General features: G+C 41.6%; 2 protein-coding genes across 4 annotated transcripts; one reads left to right on the plus strand and one right to left on the minus strand.

The window, feature by feature from the left end:
- Positions 1-986: 986 nt before the first annotated feature.
- LOC110527927 (transcription initiation factor TFIID subunit 4) lies at positions 987-9952 on the minus strand. 2 transcript variants are annotated; one of them, XM_021609557.2, is made up of 6 exons: positions 9470-9952; positions 6054-6118; positions 5719-5808; positions 2480-2536; positions 2270-2383; positions 987-2053 (listed from the first exon to the last, which is right to left on the minus strand). In XM_021609557.2, exons 2-6 carry the CDS (start codon positions 6105-6107, stop codon positions 1820-1822), a joined length of 549 nt encoding a protein of 182 aa, XP_021465232.2. In that variant the 5' UTR covers positions 6108-6118; positions 9470-9952; the 3' UTR covers positions 987-1819. The 2 variants fall into 2 exon arrangements, 1 of the variants encoding a protein (XP_021465232.2); XR_005052593.1 differs by lacking the exons at positions 5719-5808; positions 6054-6118; positions 9470-9952 and adding an exon at positions 2696-2803.
- A 936-nt stretch (positions 9953-10888) lies between these two features.
- On the plus strand, positions 10889-14326 carry lsm14b (LSM family member 14B). 2 transcript variants are annotated; one of them, XM_021609555.2, is made up of 8 exons: positions 10889-11261; positions 11433-11596; positions 11726-11861; positions 12084-12272; positions 12723-12800; positions 12878-13039; positions 13247-13379; positions 13464-14326. In XM_021609555.2, exons 1-8 carry the CDS (start codon positions 11141-11143, stop codon positions 13621-13623), a joined length of 1143 nt encoding a protein of 380 aa, XP_021465230.2. In that variant the 5' UTR covers positions 10889-11140; the 3' UTR covers positions 13624-14326. The 2 variants fall into 2 exon arrangements, with proteins under 2 accessions (XP_021465230.2, XP_021465231.2); XM_021609556.2 differs by having other exon boundaries at positions 13467-14326.
- Positions 14327-19941: the final 5615 nt, after the last annotated feature.

Raw genomic sequence — 19941 nt, forward strand, 5'->3', positions numbered from 1 at the left:
CATCTGAATCAGGGTTAGTTTGGCAGCTGGGGTGAAAGAGGGATTACGATAGAGGAAACCAAATCTAGATTTAACTTTAGCCTGCAGCTTTGGTATGTGCCGAGAGAAGGACAGTGTACCGTCTAGACATACTCCCCAGTACTTGTATAAGGTATGGCAGATATGGCAAGGAATACATATTTTTTCCCACTTTCATTGAAGGGGTTTATTCTCTTCCAATTCTAAACAAAACCATTGCAGTTAAACACTTTAGGTAAAATATTTACATATGAACAAGTGTCTGTGCAAAATGTACTCAAACTAAGGGAGACATGCTATGCTTCCAATCCCCCCCCCCCCCCCCCCCCCCCCCTCTTACTTTTATTTCTTTGTAAGAGACAAATATGAAAAGGTATCGAACAATCTGCATCTAAAATCAAAGTGATCTGGAAAAAAAATACAGAGCTCTAGCTAGGGCTGTCCAATGAGGCATCGGAACAGAAGCACCGATTATTGGGCAGATAGGAAAGCTTTAAAAAACATAACATCCTCGTTCACACTAATATTAAATATCATCAGAATCTCACTAGAAAAAGGTACAACGTTTGCATGTTTTGAGGTTTAGAATAGAACATTATCCCCACTAATAAGTTATTTGAGAAAAGGGTAGTAGAATACATGCAGTCCTTAAAAGACGTCCTCGTGATTGAACTTTTCCTGTTGAACAGCGATATCCCATTAGTATAAATGCAGTAAAAGTACACACGTTAAAGGGTATTAAAAAAAGTTCAGTAAAATAGTGTTGTTTAGACACGACTGCACACTTAAAAGGAGTTGCTCTGATGGTGACTTTGATGTCATCGGCCTCTGTCCTGAGCAATAGAAAAAAAAAACAAAAAAAAAGCCACCCCCCCCTCACTTGACCCATGTCATGAGGATACCTGGACCACCTATTGAGATGTGCCTTTTGTTAAGTAAATCAGGTGTTAAATCAATTCAAGAGAAGCTCAAACAAAAAACTGAAGAGACAAAAATCTACTGCGTCAGATTTCAGCAGGAGTCAGAGTCACTGCGGTGCTGTTTAAGATCAGATACAAATATACGGCTTATTTTGTCAGGAAGGAAACTCAGTAGACAAGTGGTTCCAAACCTTTTTTGGTTACTGAACCACCAACTGAATTTTGCTCTGCCTTAAGTACCCCTGAAGTACCCCCTCATGTGCATTTGACCAGTAGGCCTATGGTCTCATGAGTCGTCTCAAGTACCCCCTGTGGATAGACCAAGCACCCCCAGGGGTCCTAGTACCTCTGGTTGGGAACCACTGCAGTAGACAAGCAGAAAGAGGCCAATAGAATAACTATCACAAAACAAAGATATTGTTCTTAACATCCATTAGAAACACAGCTGATTCATTCTTTAAAACATGGTTTCATATAAACAGACTTGTAAAATGACTTGGAATGTGTACAACTGTCATTTGCAACTACAAAATGGCCTTCCAAGTAAAATGTATAATAATATAATGCAAATATTTACTTCTTTACACTTTAATTACAACGGAATTCTAAAAATTAAAAAAAAAGTAAATAAAACATTTATAAAAACCTAGAACATGTGAGAGTCCCAGGAATGCTCTGGGGGAAGGTGGAGTGTAGAGGGAGCAGTTAGGCATAGAACTAGATGGAGAACAAAAGGACAACCAGAGTACACAGTGGAGACAAACGTTCCATTCATTTTGGTCAGATCCATTCACTGTGACCTGGAGAAGCATGATATCCATTTATCACTGTCCCATCCCTCTTATCCAATTCTAGGGTAGATACCTTTTTGTCTGGGCTCTCTATTTGAGGGAGTTGCTATAGTGGATGCGAGAGTGACAGCTCTCCGGTCTGTCTCTATGGGGTGTATTTTTAAGGAAGCTTCTGTCGATGAAGTGGGAGTGACTGGTCTCTCTCTCATTCTCCAGACAGAAGAGCATGTCCCTGGGGTCGACAGGAGTGATGCTCTGGCGGGTAAATTGTCTGGACGCTCCAGAACTAGCTCTACCAGACGCAGAGGGACATGACCCAGAGCCCTGAGAGAGGGCGACAGTCAGAGAACAATAGAGGTAGTTTGAGGGGGGAAAGAGACAAAGGGGCAGAGAGGTGAGAGGGCGAAATTGAAATAAAAACAAAGCAAGACAAAGAGATTGTGTAAGGCTGCAAGTAAGTGAGCGAGCGAGAATGAAAGACAGCTAATAATGTGAATTAAATACAGAAAGAAACATCACACTGTGAGGAAAGGAGGATACCATGTTCTCAGCTCCAGCGGCTGCAGCCTCCATTTCCCTCATCTTCCTGGGGCCGACAATTGCCAGTGCCATCAGGTTAGCTTCCTTCGATCTCAACTGAAACAGCTCCTGCATCTGGAGAAACACGTGTGAGATACACACACACACCCCTATTATGGACACTCCAGAGACACACAGTATTTTGTTATGCCAAATTCTCTTATCTCTAACCTCTTTGGCTTTCTGTTTCAACCGCAGCTGCTCAGGGTCTTCCTGACGAGATCGAGACTGAAAGGACACCCAACAGAAAAGAGATCAGAGTGGATCAAGTGGGTCTCCAGAATAAAGTCATTCATTCTCACTTCTCCCCACTAGTGGCCCTGAAAGTCAAATATAAAAAGGGAGTGATAGTGGAATTGGTCTGTGCTTCTGATACAATTCCAGTACCTTTGCTGCCTTTCATCAGAATCTCACTCTCATAACTTGTTTTTTTGCTCTGACATTCACTGTCAACTGTGGGAACTTAACATGTGTGTGCCTTTCATGTCCAATCAATTGAATTTGCCACAGGTGGACTCCAATCAAATTGTAGAAACATCAAGGATGATCAATGGAAACAGGATGCACCTGAGCTCAATTTCGAGTCACATAAAGGGTCTGAATACTTATAGAAATAAGGTATCTGTTAATTTTTTATTTAAAAAAAAAGCTGTTTTAGCTTTGTCATTATTGTGTGTAGGGCCATGTGAAAAGCATAGAGACAGTGCAAAAATACAAATAAAATACAAGGGTCAACTCAGATATTCCATGCAGCCATTTTGTTAGCTATTTAGTAGTCTTGTGGCTTGGGGATAGAAGCTGTTCGGGAGTCTGTTGGAGTCAGATGATGCACCAGTACCGCTTACCATGCGGAAGCAGAGAGAACAGTCTATGGCTTGGGTGGCTGGAGTCTTTCATTATTTTCTGGGCCTTCCTTTCACACCGCCTGATGTAGCGATCCTGGATGGCAGGGAGCTCGGCCCCAGTGATGTACTGGGCTGTCCCCAGTACCCCTCTGTAGTAGCATGCGATCGAGGGCGGTGCTATTGTCATACCAAGCAAGGATGCAGCCAGTCAAGATGCTCTCAATAGAAGAGCTGTACAACTTAGAGGATTTGATTAGGGCAGGTTCCCAAACTGGCGGCCCATGGGCCAAAGGTGATTTGATTTATTTTGTGTGTGTGTGTTTGAGGGACTGTAAAAACACCAGCAAATCAGCTCCAAGTGATTTTAATTTTGGTAATCTGTTCCAAAGTATTCCCACACATAACAGAGATACATGTGATCGTATACAAAATGTAAAGTTTTACATTTTTGTTTTAGTCAAATATTACATATGTTTGGGCTTCTTGCTGTCATTTTGCAGTCTACAAATGATTTGTTATGTTCCGGCCCCCTGACCATCCACTCAATGGATAAAAAAAAAAGAGATTGCATCATCAAACTAGCCACTTTAGAAATTAATCCATGAAAAATAAACTCCATGATCGCCATCTAGCTGCTATTATGTTTCAAGAGGATGTGGGCAAGAAGTGAATACAGCAGGGATGAGGCAGTGATGAGCCAATGCTCCGTGAGAAAAAAGTGTTCTGATTGTATAACATTTTAAAATCCAATTGCAGGGAGAACATCTATCCCATCGTCACAGATGGAGAGAGATTATCAGCATTCTGTAGATATACTTTTTATTTCTCAGCTCTCAATTTTCAGCTCAGCAGCAACTATTTTACAAACTAGATATTTTATATGGCTATGATCCTTTATTTATGTCACTTGTTAAATCCACTTCAAATAAGTGGAGAAGAACTTCAATCAGCGTAGATGAAGGGGAGTAGACAGGTTAAAGAAGGATTTTTAAGCCTTGGGACAACTGAGACATGGATTGTGTATGTGTGCCATTCAGAGATTTAAGTGCCTTTAAACGGGGTATGGCACCTACCGCCATACCCCGTTTAAAGGCACTTAAATCTCTGAATGGCACACATACACAATCCATGTCTCAGTTGTCCCAAGGCTTAAAAATCCTTCTTTAACCTGTCTACTCCCCTTCATCTACGCTGATCAACTGCTGTTTTCAGCTCTAGCCATAAGTTATGGATGTGATTGAGATCTGGACTCGTTGCTGGCGTTTCTTCTTAAACCATTCCAGGTTGCTTTTGATGTATGTTTGGGGTTGTCCTGCTGGAAGATCCATAACCTTCAACAGAGACACCATTTTTGGACGCCGAGTTGAACATTGCATTCCAAAATACCTTGATAATCTGCTGATTGCATGATGTCTGGCACACATTTAAGGCCCCCCAGTACCAGAGGCAGCAAAGCAACCCCACAACATTATCGAACCTCTCCCATATTTGACTGTAGGGAGGGTGTTATTTTCTTTGAATGCTTCACTTGGTCATTGGCAAACATAGGAAGACCCCACTGCTGAAGGAAACACAAGAGACTGATTTAACTTAAACCCACATAAACAAGCCTAAATCATGGGGGAAATGTTCTGTGGACCAATGAAACAAAATGCCTATCATTGGCAATACAGATCAGTGCTGCGTTTACTTTCAACCAAATGAATAATTCATTGAAAATAACACCCTCCCTACGATCAAAGATGCAGAGGTTTGATAATGCTGCAGGGTTACTTTGATGCCTCTGGTACTTGAAAGTGCACAAGACATGAAATCAGCAGATGATCTGGTGTTTTGGAGTCCAATGTTCAACTCAGTATCCAAAAACTGAGTCTCCATTGAAGGTTGTGGGTCTTACAGAAGGACAACTCCGAACACACATCAAAAAGCACCCATAAATAGTTCAAGAAGAGATGCTGGACTGTTCTGGTGTGACCAGCGAAGAGTCCAGACCTGAATCCCATTCAAAACCTATGGCAAGAGCTGAAAACAGCAGTTAGTTGGAGCAGTTTGCTGCTGAAAATTGGGTAAAACCTCAAGTAGAAAGGTGCAGCAAGCTCATTGATGGCTACAAGAAGCTTTAGTCTGCAGTCATCTTGGCCAAAGCCTGTGCAACCAAGTACTAGCTCCAGGGTGCCAATAATTTTGTCCATGCCAAGTCATTTTCTAAATTAAAATTGTGAACTTAATTTTACAAAAACAAAATTGGTTCTGCAATGTTGAATATTCAATAAGGTGTGATGACGTTTTTTTGAAATGCAAACTTATTTCAGAAGAAATATATGGAATTATTTAAGAAAAGTGACAGGATGTTCATATATTTGTCCAGCACTGTATGGAAAGCAGGGAGGGTCCTCTGGAGTGCAGAAAGACACAGACAGAAAGGCAGACATTAGAAACAGTGCAGTAATATGGTAATTGGTTAGAATGGTTAGAGAGTTTGGTGAGAGCAAACTGGTGGTGGTGCTGAAGACTGGGTCATGACTTGGTTTTGTTTATTGATTGGTGCGCAGAAGGATTCCTAACCTTGAGGAAAGACACAAGGTAAAGCTGAGGTGAGAAGTTTAGCTCTCTGCATAACCTGCTGGTGAAGTCCTCGGCTTCAATTTTCCCCTCCTGTTGGAAAAAGACAAACACCATCAGAGTTCCTAAGAAATAGCCAAATATACAGTATCAGTCAAAAGTTTGGACACACCTACTCATTCAAGGGTTTTTATTTATTTTTACTATTTTATACATTGTAGAATAATAAAGAAGACATAAAAAAACTATGAAATAAGACATATGGAATCATGTAGTAACCAAAAGTGTTAAAAAAATCAAAATACATTTTAAATTTCAGATAAGTTTTAGTAGCCAACCTTTTCCTTGATGGCAGCTTTGCACACTCTTGGCATTCTCTCAACCAGCTTCATGAGGTAGTAACCTGGAATGCATTTCAATTAACAGGTGTGCCTTGTTAAAAGTTAATTTGTGGAATTTCAAGCCTTCTTAATGCGTTTTTGGCAATCAGTTGTATTGTGACAAGGTAGGGTTGGTATACAGAATATAGCCCTATTTGGTAAAAGATCAAGTCCATATTATGGCAAGAATAGCTCAAATAAGCAAAGAGAAACGACAGTCCATCATTACTTTAAGACATTAAGTCAATACGAAAAATTACAAAAACGTTGAAAGTTTCATCAAGTGCAGTCGCTAAAACCATAAAGCACTATGATAAAACTGGTTCTCATGAGGACCGCCACAGGAATAGAAGACCCAGAGTTTCCTCTGCTGCAGAGGATACGTTCATTAAAGAAAATGCAGTCCAAATAAATGCTTCAGAGTTCAAGTAACCGACATATCAACTTCAACTGTTCAGAGGAGACTGCAAAGAAACCACTACTAAAAGGACACCAATAATAAGAAGAGACTTGCTTGGGCCAAGAAACACGAGCAATGGTCATTTGTCCATTAGTCTGGAGTCCAAATTTGAGATTTTTGGTTCCGACCGCTGTCTTTGTGAGACACGGTGTGAGTGAACGGATGATCTACGCATGTGTAATTCCCACCGTAAGGCATGGAGGACGTGGTGTTATGGTGCTTTGCTGGTGGCACAGATTTATTTAGAATTTAAGGCACACTACAGCGATACACCATCTCATCTGGTTTGGGCTTAGTGGGACTATCATTTGTTTTTCAACAGGACAATGACCCAACACCCCTCCAGCCTGTGTAAGGGCTATTTTACCAAGGAGAGTGATGAGTGCTGCATCAGATAACCTGGCCGCCACAATACCCCGACCACAACCAAATTGAGATGGTTTGAGATGAGTCGGACCTCAGGGTGAAGGAAAAGCAGCCAACAAGTCCTCAGCATATGTGGGAACTCCTTCAAGACTGTTGGAAAAGCATTCCAGGTGAAGCTGTTTGAGAGAATGCCAAGTGTGCAAAGCTGTCATCAAGGCAAAGGGTGGCTATTTGAATTATCTCAAATATATTTTGATTTGCTTAATACCTCTTATGAATCAAATCCCGTTAACAGGATAGATTTGACAACATCTGGTGAAATTGCAGAGTGCAAAATTCAAATTACAGAAATTGTCTCTCATAATTAACACAACAGCCATTGGAAACAGTGGTAGGCTGAAAAAAAGTGCATTTTTTAAATATTTTATTTTACCCCGTTTTCTCCCCAATTTTGTGGTATCCAATTGTTTAGTAGCTACTATCTTGTCTCATCGCTACAACTCCCGTACGGGCTCGGGAGAGACGAAGGTTGAAAGTCATGAGTCCTCCGATACACAACCCAACCGCGGCAGGGTAGCCTAGTGGTTAGAGCGTTGGACCAGTAACCGGAAAGTTTTAACCCATTGTTCCTAGGCCGTCATTGAAAATAAGAATTTGTTTGTCCTCAGGGTTTCGCCTGCCATATCAGTTCTGTTATACTCACAGACATTATTTTAACAGTTGTAGAAACTTTAGAGTGTTTTCTATCCAAATCATATGCACATCCTAGATTCTGGGCCTGAGTAACAGGCAGTTTACTTTGGGCACGCTTTTCATCCAGACCTCAAAATACTACCCCCTATCCCAAAGAGGTTTTAACACTTATTTGGTTACTACATGATTCAATGTGTTATTTCATAGTTATGATGTCTTCACTATTATTCTACAATATAGAAAATAGTACAAATAAAGAAAACCCATGAATGAGTAAGTTGTCTAAAACTTGACTAGTGTATATAAACATAGCAAAAAAAGAAAACGTCCTCTCACTGTCAAATGTGTTTATTTTCAGCAAACTTAACATGTGTAAATGCGTTTAAGCCAATCACACAATTGTGTTGTCACAAGGTAGGGGGGGGTATACAGAAGATCCCCCTTTTCTCCCCTGTAACTATTCCGCAGGTCATTGCTGTAAATGAGAACGTGTTCTCAGTCAACTTACCTGGTAAAATAACAGTCAAATAAAATTAAAAAGTACAAATAAAAAATATTTGTATGAATATAACAAGATTCAACAACTAAGACAAACTGAACAAGTTCCACAGACATGTTGACTAACAGAAATGGAAAATCAAAAGGAGGGGGGGGGCCCTTGCCCTCACCCTCAGATCCAACAGGTCCCAGACGTGCTCACTGGGATTGAGATCTAGGCTCTTCGCTGGCCATGGCAGAACACTGACATTCCTGTCTTGCAGGAAATCATGCACAGAACGAGCAGTATGGCTGGTGGCATTGTCATGCTGGAGGGTCATGTCAGGATGAGCCTGCAGGAAGGGTACCACGAGGGAGGATGTCTTCCCTGTTATGCACAGCATTGAGATGGCCTGCAATGACAACAAGCTCAGTCCGATGATGCTGTGACACACCGCCCCAGACCATGACGGACCCTCCACCTCCAAATTGATCCAGCTCCAGAGTACAGGCCTCGGTGTAACGCTCATTCCTTCAAGGATAAACGCAAATCCAACCATCACCACTGGCGAGACCAAACTGGAACTCTTCAGTGAAGAGCACTTTTTGCCAGTCCTGTCTGGTCCAGCGACGGTGGGTTTGTTCCCATAGGCGACGTTGTTGCCAGTGATGTCTGGTGAGGACCTGCCTTACAACTGGCCTACAAGCCCTCAGTCCAGCCTCTCTCAGCCTATTGCGGACAGTCTGAGCACTGATGGAGGGATTGTGCGTTCCTGGTGTAACTTGGGCAGTTGTTGTTTCCATCCTGGACCTGTCCCGCAGGTGTGATGCTTGGATGTACCGGTCCTGTGCAATTGTTGTTACAGGTGGTCTGCCACTGCGAGGACGATCAGCTGTCCATCCTGTCTCCCTATCGCGCTGTCTTAGGCGTCTCACAGTACGGACATTGTGATTTATTGCCCTGGCCACATCTGCAGTCCTCATGCCTCCTTGCAGCATGCCTAAGGCAAGTTCACACAGAATGAGCAGGGACCCTGGGAATCTTCTTTTGGTGTTTTTCAGAGACAGTAAAGGCCTCTTTAGTGTCCTAAGTTTTCATAACTGTGACCTTAATTGCCTACTATCTGTAAGCTGTTAGTGTCTTAATGAACATGCACCTGTGGAACGGTCTTAATTGTTTATGGTTCATTGAACAAGCATGGGAAACAATGTTTAAACCCTTTACAATGAAGATCTGTGAAGTTATTTGGATTTTTACAAATTATCTTTGAAAGATAGGGTCCTGAAAAAGGGCCGTTAGTTTTTTTGCTGGGTTTATTTGAACAATATTATGTTTTTGTAAACTATTTAATATCAAAGACAAAAAAATGTAACGTACCTGGGGGGAGCTGGATGTTCTGAAAGTTGGGCTGATTCAGGAATGGTTGGGGGAGCCTAGGGGCCAACACCTGTGGCGTGATAGCTTGAATCCCTCACCGCCCATTGTTCAATAGCGGAGTTTGCATGCCCATGCCCGGCGCAATTGTGAAAGCTTGACCCGCAACATTGAAGGCCAAAGTCAATCCCGTATTAGTGCTCCCATTCAACGCTATATCCGATCCCCCTGTTTGCTCTGCTGGACATTAGCATTAGCTGCCCCCTGTCCCGGAACTGTGTTTAGCAACTGTCTGGGTTCCCGTGACCTGAGCTCGGACTCAAAAGACCCCACAAGATCACAAACTACTTTCTCGTCCAGCAGATCGGAGCCTGCCGCCATTATCACACTACAGTGAGCTTTGGAACGTCGAAAGTGACGCGCGCATGCGCAAAATACATAGACTGTCCAAAATGAATGAGCGACTGGGTTGGAACGTCACCCCACAGGGAGTCCGGAATGCAGTGCGATTGTTGTTTCCTGAAAATAAAGGGCGGAACAAATGGCTCCGACTATCATGACAAGGATGTACTGGGTGGAACTACAGTTGAATAAAGAGAGATCTGGAAATGGTGGAATGAACTGGATAGTACAAATTGTATTTAGCGTTTTTCCATTCATATTCTAGGTTTGCTCTATGCTACCGTATATATTCGATTATGAAATGATGGTTAGCGACAGAATTCGGACCATACATTTATGCAAATTCCCCGTTGTTGCGGATCTGAGTCTCGAGCTTCAACAGCTTCCGCTGTTTTTGCTCAGGAAGTTTGGAACTACACTTTAGAAATGCATTTGAGGGCGCCGCGGCCAAAACTTCTCTGCCAACAACATTTTAGAATGCTGTCAAAACCACACGGGGACTGTCAACATATAGGAGGAACAAGTTGTGTTCGGTGTGAAATAAATGTATGGGATTGATCAATGATAAACTATTTACATAATGTTCTGTATTTGATGGCATAGGCTTGTAGCCTATCCTTTTTTTCAGATTGGCCTACTGCCGAAAAAAAACCCGTTTACAGACAATGGAGAAAATGTGCTAAATGTATTCCTCAAATAAAACATATATTAATACAACAAGTGAAACAAATAAAAGCACAAATACTATGACAATAGGGCCAGTTTCCCATACAAATTATTTTTGCCCACAAATAGACTATTTAGACATTTTTAGAAAAATGCACACAAAATAAATGTAACAGATTGGGTTGGTTTCTGCATGAACGACTGAAAAAATCTGACATTGCATAGTGCATCGGACACTTGACGCATGATGCCCCTTCAATGATAGGCCTATGCAATATGGATAGCCTACACGTGTAGGTCAATCGAGAAATCAGTTTCGAGTTGTCAGAAAACGTTTCGGCTATTGCCTAAATCCAACTAATGCATTGCTCTATTAAAAGGGACTTGTTGCAGTGATACGATACTCATTTCATTTATCTCAAACAGCAGGCGTGGCTAATGGAGGCTTGTCGCCAAATGGTTTTGTAATATAACGCACCTGTTTTCACAGATTGTGCACCTGCAGATACATTATAAATTCGAGTTTGGTGTCAGCCTTGGGGGAATGCGGAAACAACGATGGCTTGTTTTGAGAATTCGAAATAAGATATTACTGTAACAGCAACAATGAGCACCGGAACACCTTATATTGGAAGTAAAATAAGTCTAATCTCCAAGGCCGGGATTCGTTATGAGGGCGTTTTGTATACAATCGACACGGATAACGCAACAGTGGCTTTGGCAAAGGGTGAGCTTTCCCTCAATTGAGGAGTTTCAGCATTAGGTTTAGCCCCGAATTTTGATGCTCCACGTTTGGAATGAACTACTCTGGCACGCTGCGTTTGGACCTACAGGTCCTACATGCCTTGGGTAACAATCCTGCTTCCAAAGGTACATTGTATTTTTTTCCCCCCCACAGTTAAATCATTCGGGACAGAACGACGGCCTACAGACAGACCAGTGCCACCCAAAGATGACATTTATGAATACATAATTTTCAGAGGGAGTGACATCAAGGACATAACGGTGTGTGAGCCGCTTAAACCACACCATGGTTTACCTCAGGACCCTGCCATTGTACAGGTAGGAGACGAGGGCTAGTACATTAACTCTGCAAGAAAAAACATCACAGAATTGGCTTCCATGTATTTGATGAAGCGCACAGCCATCATAAGACCTAAGCATTTGTTTTTGTTTTTTTCCATTTTGTAGTCATCCATTGGGAGCTCCCTGTCCACATACCCATCCCAGGCCCCATACAGTCCCTACCGGAGTATGGTGCCTTCCTACAACCAACTGGCTGCCAGCTCTCTACTCAACCAGCAGTATGCTGCTTCCCTGGGTCTAGGTGAGTGAAATGGTCTTGGAGTCCCTTGTAAACACACAGCCACCTTCATGATGTACTGTATTTCAAGATTGTTTTAATAGCCCCTAAACTGCTGAGGCCCTTATGATTAACTGTTATATAGCACCTTTTCTTGAACTTGTCTCCATGTAGTGTTATCTCAAGAATTCTGGGAAACATCCATGTCTTAACCTCTTTCTCCATGTATTCCGTGGCCTTCCTTAGGAGCGGGACTTCACAGCCTTCCAGCAAGACGAGGCCCGATGGTAGAGCAGGCTGTCCAGACTGTACCAGCTGAGAATGCTGCTGAAAAAAGGGTCCAGTCAGCCCCCCAGCAGCAAGGCAGAGAGTCTGGTTGGCTTTCCCAGCCCTCTGGCAGAGATGGCCATCTGTCTCAGAGGGCTGCTTCCAGTGGTAAGCTCAGACAACCGGGATCAGTGCTTCTTGTACAGCGTGGAACATAGTTGGAGTACTCAACAGGAACACCTTTGTATTCATTAGTTGGATTCCGTTGCGAAACATTTAATCTCTTGCAAAACGTTTTGCAACTAACTTTACTATATGAACCAAATGGCAGCAAACAGAAAATAACCAGTGGGACCTGAATTTGTTATAGAAACAAGTTTCATTGCAAAATATCTTGATTAAAAGGTTTTCCGTTGCTAATTGATTTGCGATGGTATTCAACTAATGCATGAAGTGTTTTTACTCCTGCTTTATGCATTCTCATCAATTGAGGGAGCACAAGAAATTTAACTTGCACTTGTCTTATGAGTAATGCGACAGCATGGCACTAATTGGCAATGCTGTCATGATCTTAAACTAGACGTTGTGGTATCCCCCTCATCCCTTGTCCATTTTTAGGTCAAGCACTGCGTGGCACAGCCCAGGAACAAAGGCAAGGCAATGATGAGAACTGCAGACCACAGAGACGAAGACAAGGTAATTAGCAACGTCATTGTCTATTGTAGCGATTTGCTTTTATATTTTAATGTCTAAATGTATCGATATGTTCACAGGCAATCGTAGGGCAAGGAACCGTGGGAGAGGTCAGCTTCTTGTAGGAAACTCAAAAGCCAGAACCTTACAATTTGAGTCTGACTTTGATTTTGAATCTGCCAATGCTCAGTTCCACAAAGATGAACTCGAGAAGGAGCTTCAGGAAAAGTTGACCATTAAAGGTACCTGCATACAAAGTGAATTCTCAAGATTCCAAATTTGAAACCCAACTGATGCTCAGTGAAATACTGCATGTATAACATTGGTTGTCAATCTAAACACTAAGTTGCTTAACTGCAGAGAAATATAATGTCAATTTAACCACACCTAAAATTATTATAGGATTTGGAGTTGGTAGCCTTTCTCTTTTAATCCCTGTTCTCATTCAGACCCAGAGGAGGAGTCTGGGGTTAGTGAGGGCCAGAACACTGAGGGCACAGTGGAGGATCCTCCTGGGGAGAAATTCTACTATGACAAAACGAAGTGCTTCTTTGACAATGTCTCATCTGAGATGAAGTCTAGGTAAAAAAAAACATACCTTATTAAAATTTTAAATAGTAGTGAATTAACAGGCTGTCTGATTCTGTCCCACCCTGTGTCGTTCAGTAGGACCACCTGGGCAGAGGAGAGGAAGCTGAATGTGGAGACGTTTGGCGTTCCGGGCCGATTCCTGAGGGGCAGAGGCTTCCGAGGGGACAATCGTGGGAGAGGAGCTGGGAGGGCCAACCAGCGCCCCATGCCCAAAGTAGACAGTGCAAGGGTGTGAACAGGTGTGCAGTTACCTACCGCTTACTGTAATAATGTTAGCTTTTATTTGCGTTTTAGTTTCCTAGGTGCTTTCCTACTACCATCACTTGGCATCAGTATTTTTGTTTTATCTTTTACTGATATTTATGTAAGAGTTGATACTGAAGTGTCCTATGATTCCTTCCCTTCCTCTTGAAAGACTTGTTCTTGGCCCTGGAGCCCTTCAATCCAAATGATTTTTAAGTTGCCGTTTCTTTTCATTTCTCATTTGTGCCTTGTCAAAGTTGTGTACGGAACTTCACTATTTGAGCAGGAATTGCAATTGTGTACATAGTTTGTGTTCAGAATCCATTTTCATTCATGGTAGTGCAATTTCTGTACACATTAGAACATCATTCTTGATTTTGCCTTGTTAAAAAAACTGCAGGCATAATTCTTCAGGAAATGTTTACTTAGACTGGACCAAAGCGATGTACTTTATTTATTTTCTATTATTTCTTGTAAATAAAATAAGTTGGCATGTCTATTGACTGGCCAAGTATGTACACATGGCCCTTAAAGGGTGAGGTTTTTTTCCACATGGTAAAATTATGGAAATTGGTTAGTTGTACAAAAGCAAAACTTTTTTTTTTTTCTCTGTACTGAATGTAATTGCAATTGTGGGACACCTGTATAGTTACTAATCCAGTAATAAACTACATGAGAAATTGCTTGTGGCCTGATTAACAAACTTGGTGAACTCAACATTAATCTCAAATTTACATATTTTGACATGCTTTTCCAACTGCTGTTGTAGAATTAACCCTTAGCATAGGTGTGTGCAGATAACCTGGGCCCCAGGGTCAACAAACTGGGTTGTCACTCTCAGGTCAAGAGCCTTGTACCTGGTGATGGCAGCCATGTTTCGTAATTGTGCACTTGTTCCCTAAGGTTCATAGTGGAAAACACAGCATATGGGTATGAAATCAAGACCAAGCTAAAAATGAGGCCTGCGTACTCTGTATAATTGAAGTGGCTCATTTTAAATGACCAGAGATTAATGCATTGAGCTGCCATTGAAGAGATGGCAAATACTGTTCCCCTTGATTTTAGGTCTTATAAAGCACTGGCCTAAAACCTGTACAATTGGTGAGGGATAGTGATTCATCCCCAAAAGTTTGGTAGTTTCTTATTGCCCAATCATAACTGTAGCTTCATTCCATTCCTTCGATTTGTTGCATTCCTCTAATGTGATCCCAACTAATCAGATGTTTGCTCATTTACTTTAGGCAGCACTGGCAGCATATTGTGTACCTTGGCATTAAATGAACTTGTCAACAGTTAACTATAGTTGTGCCTTACTATATTGTCAAGCCATGCAAAACAATGCTTGTACATTCATAGGTTAAGTATTATAACCTCAGTTCCTGTTTCCTCAATGTGTGAGTGAAGCAGGACAGCTCCAGAGATGTTGATGGAGATGTTGACATCTCCATCTCCACAAGAGACAAATCACCAGCAGCAGGAAGAGGAGTCTGAAATGTTAATTGAACTCTTTTCTAATAAATTAAAAGCAGTACCACACATGGTGACTATGATGCATTTGGTCCCATCGGGTGTCAGTTGCTCGTCCCTTCTCTGGTGGCAGTTGGGCGGGAAAGAACAGTGAGGGCTTGTACAAGGAGACCGTATTGGCTTGCATACACAGCAGGCTCCACCAGGTTCCCAGTGAAACCTTATGTAAGAACTGTTGCTCAACACATTGAGGGACATTTCACAGATGACATTGAGTTGAACTTTTGTCAGATTTGTTTTTTTGTCTGTTCTCAAGGATTTAGTTGTCACAAACTTAAGGGGCATTTTTAAATGGCAGATTGACCATATTAAGGGTCCATTACCCATTTTCCAAGCAGCTCAAATTGGAAGGGTCCTCTATAGGGCTCTTGGCCTTTGTCAGAGGCTGCAATGTTGGCCCAACAGATACACGTCCAGTCCTCTCTCAGATATGACATTATCATTCTGGTCCCTCACGTGGATCCTCAGGGTCCCTTAGCCTGTCATCCATCGGTGGTTCACCTGCCCATTACGAAGTGAAGTTAATGTACAAATACCATAGTGGGTGAAATTATTTATCTTGCATTTTGGCACAGAATAAAACTCATATCAAACAACTGATCACCTGCATTGATTGTATTCATGTTTTTACCATTGTCAACTGCATAGAGTATGACTGTGTATGCATAGTTGATCATGAAAGGTGACTCCAGTCTCTTCGCTGAAGTGACAAGACCTATATGAGGTTCCACTGTCATCTGATCATCACCCTTCACATACCTGAAGGTAGAAGTGTGGAAGCATAGGTCAAGCAAAATCAGTGACTGATTAATGACTGATAGTTGTCAGCACCATAAAAGTATAACAAATGTCAATGGATAGGTCAAACTACTCTTACAAAAATATGGAAATGACTTATGCCTAGCATCATGGTCAATGGCAGTAAGCATCTCTACAGGGTGTCCAATCTCTGTTTTCTCTTCCACCATGACATCTTGGACAGAGTCCAGAAACACTGATGAGTTGTTGGCATCCTCTACTTCAATGCATTTCTTAGAAGTGGGCTTTGGTCTGTCTCCTGACTCAGCATCGCTTGCCACTACCATGCTGTGTGTAACTCACCTCCGGTGGTGTCAACAATCCAAAGCCCTGAGGCTGTTCTCTCCTTTACTATACTGAACAAAAATATAAACACAACATGCAACATTTCAAAGACTTTACTGAGAGTTCATATAAGGATCTATGGATTTCACATGACTGGAAATGCAGATATGCATCTGTTGGTCACAGATAATCTTTTAAAAAAGGTAGGGGCGTGGATCAGAAAACCAGTCAGTATCTGGTGTGACAACCATTTGCCTGGTGCAGTGCGACACATGTCCTTCACATAGAGTTGATCAGGATGTTGATTGTGTCCTGTGGAATGTTGTCCCACTCCTCTTCAATGGCTGTGCGAAGTTGCTGGATATTGGCGGGACTCACTATCATACACGTCAATCCAGAGTATCCCAGTATCCAATGTTCAATGGGTGACATGTCTGGTGAGTATGCAGGTTATGGAAGAACTGGGACATTTTCAGCTTTCAGGAATTGTGTACAGATCCTTGCGACATGGGGCCGTGCATTATAATGCTGAAACATGAGGTGATGGCGGCGGACGAATAGCATGACAATGGGCCTCAGGATCTCGTCGGTATCTCTGTGCATTCAAATTGCCATCAATAAAATGCAATGATGCTTCTTGCCCGTAGCTTATGCCTGCCTATACCATAAATCCACCGTCAGCATGGGGCACTCTGTTCAAAACGTTGACATCAGCAAACCGCATAGCCACACAACGCCATACATGTGGTCTGCGGTTGTGAGGCCGGAAGGACATCCTGCAAAATTCTCTAAAATGAAGTTGGAGGCGGCTTATGGTAAATAAATAAACTTTCAATGCTCTGGTGGACATTCCTGCAATCAGCATGCCAATTGCATGCTCCCTCAAAAACTTTGGAATCTGTGGCATTTGTGAGACAAAACTGCACATTTTAGAGTGGAATTTCATTTCCCCCAGCGCAAGGTGCACCTGTGTACTGTTCATGCTGTTTAATCAGCTTCTTGATATGCCAAACCTGTCAGGTGGATGGATTATATTGCAAAGGATACATGCTCATTAACAGGATGTAAACACATTTCTGCACAGCATTTGAGAGAAATAAGATTTTTGTGTATGAAACATTTCTGAGATATTTTATTTCAGCTCATGAAGCCAACACTTTTACATGTTGTGTTAATTTACAGTTGAAGTCAGAAGTTTACATACACTTAGGTTGGAGTCATTAAAACTAGTTTTTCAACCACTCCACAAATTTCTTGTTATTAACAAACTATAGTTTTGGCAAGTCGGTTAGGACATTTACTTTGTGCATGACACAAGTAATGTTTCCATCAATTGTTTACAGACAGATTATTTCACTTATAATTCACTGTATCACAATTCCAGTGTGTCAGAAGTTTACATACACTAAGTTGAATGTGCCTTTAAACAGTTTGGAAAAGTCCAGAAAATTATGTCACGGCTTTAGAAGCTTCTGATAGGCTAATTTACATAATTTGAGTCAATTGGAGGTGTACCTGCGGATGTATTTCAAGGCCTACCTTCAAACTCAGTGCCTCTTTGCTTGACATCATGGGAAAATCAAAAGAAATCAGCCAAGACCTCAGAAGAAAAATTGTAGACCTCCACAAGTCTGGTTCATCCTTGGGAGCAATTTCCAAACGCCTGAGGGTACCACGTTCATCTGTACAAAAAATAGTACGCAAGTATAAACACCATGGGACCACGCAGCCATCATAACGCTCATGAAGGAGATGTGTTCTGTCTCATAGAGATGAACGTACTTTGGTGCGAAAAGCGCAAATCAATCCCAGAACAACATCAAAGGACCTTGTGAAAATGCTGGAGGGAACAGGTACAAATGATCTATATCCACAGTAAAACAAGTCCTGTATCGACATAACCTGAAAGGCCGCTCAGCAAGGAAAAAGCCACTGCTCCAAAACCGCCATAAAAAACAGACTGACATCAGTCAGGAAGTTAAAGCTTGGTCGCAAATGGGTCTTCCAAATGGACAATAACCCCAAGCATACTTCCAAAGTTGTGGCAAAATGGCTTAAGGATAACAAAGTCAAGGTATTAATGTGGCCATCACAAAGCCCTAACCTCAGTCCTATAGAAAATGTGTGTGCAGATCTGAAAAAGCGTGTGCGAGCAAGGAGCCCTACAAACCTGACTCAGTTACACCAGCTCTGTCAGGAGGAACTTATTGTGGGAAGCTTGTGGAAGGCTACCCAACATGTTTGACCCAAGTTAAACAATTTAAAGGCTATGCTACCAAATACTAATTGAGTGTATGTAAACTTCTGACCCACTGGGAATGTGATGACAGAAATAAAAGCTGAAATAAATAATTCTCTCTACTATTATTCTGACATTTCACATTCTTAAAGTAAAGTGGTGATCCTAACTGACCTAAGACAGGGAATTTTTACTCTGATTAAATGTCAGGAGTTGTGAAAAACTGAGTTTAAATGTATTTGGCTAAGGTGTATGTAAACTTCCGACTTCAACTGTATACACAGTGCATTCGGAAAGTATTCAGACCCTTTGACTTTTTACACATTTTGTTACGTTACAGCCTTATTCTAAAATGGATTTAAAAAAAGAATCCCCTCATCAATCTACACACAATACCCCATAATGGCAAAGCAAAACATGTTTAAATATATTTTTGCAAAAACAAAACAATATCTGAAATATCACATTTACATAAGTATTCAGACCCTCTACTCAGTACCTTGTTGAAGCACCTTTTGCAGCAAATACATCCTCGATTCTTCTTGGCAGTGGTGGAAAAAGTACTCAATTGTCATATTTGAGTAAAAGTAACGATACCTTAATAGAAAATAGAAAATGACTCAAGTTAAAGTGAAAGTCACCAAGTAAAATAATAAAGTCATCCAGTAAAATACTACTTGAGTAAATGTCTAAAAGTATTTGGTTTGAAATATACCTAACTGTCAAAAGTCAACGTAAAAGTAAGAACCATTTCAAATTCCTTATTTTAAGCAAACCAGACGGGACAATGTTCTTATCTTTTTTAAATGACACTCAGACATAATTTACAAACAATGCATTTGTATTTAGTGAGTCCACCAGATCGGAGGCAGTAGGGATGGCCAGGGATGTTCTCAGCGCAAACTGGCTCTAACCAGAATAGAAAGAGGAGTGGGAGGCCCCGGTGCACAACTGAGCAAGAGGACAAGTACATTAGAGTGTCTAATTTGAGAAACAGACGCCTCACATGTTCTCAACTGGCAGATTCGTTAAATAGTACCCGCAAAACATCAGTCTCAACGTCAACAGCGAAGAGGCGACTCCGCGGTGCTGGCCTTCCAGGCAGAGAAACTCTGTCCAGTGTCTGTTTTCTTTTTCCAATCTTAATCTTTTCTTTTTAATTGGCCAGTCTGAGATATGGCTTTTTCTTTGCAACTCTGCCTAGAAGGCCAGCATCCCGGAGTCGCCTCTTCACTGTTGACGTTGAGACTGGTGTTTCCAGCTACAATAGTCATTTACAACATTAACAATGTCTACACTGTATTTCTGATCAGTTTGATGTTATTTTAATAGACAAAAAAATTTGCTTTGCTTTCAAAAACATGGACATTTCTAAGTGACCCCAAACGGCAGTGTATATTTTTGCATTCATTGAAAGCATTAATTGAACTCCACTCAATATACTCTGAACATTTCATGACT

The sequence above is a fragment of the Oncorhynchus mykiss genome, chromosome 7 (assembly GCF_013265735.2).
Source record: "Oncorhynchus mykiss isolate Arlee chromosome 7, USDA_OmykA_1.1, whole genome shotgun sequence".
Classification (NCBI taxonomy): Eukaryota; Metazoa; Chordata; class Actinopteri; order Salmoniformes; family Salmonidae; genus Oncorhynchus; species Oncorhynchus mykiss.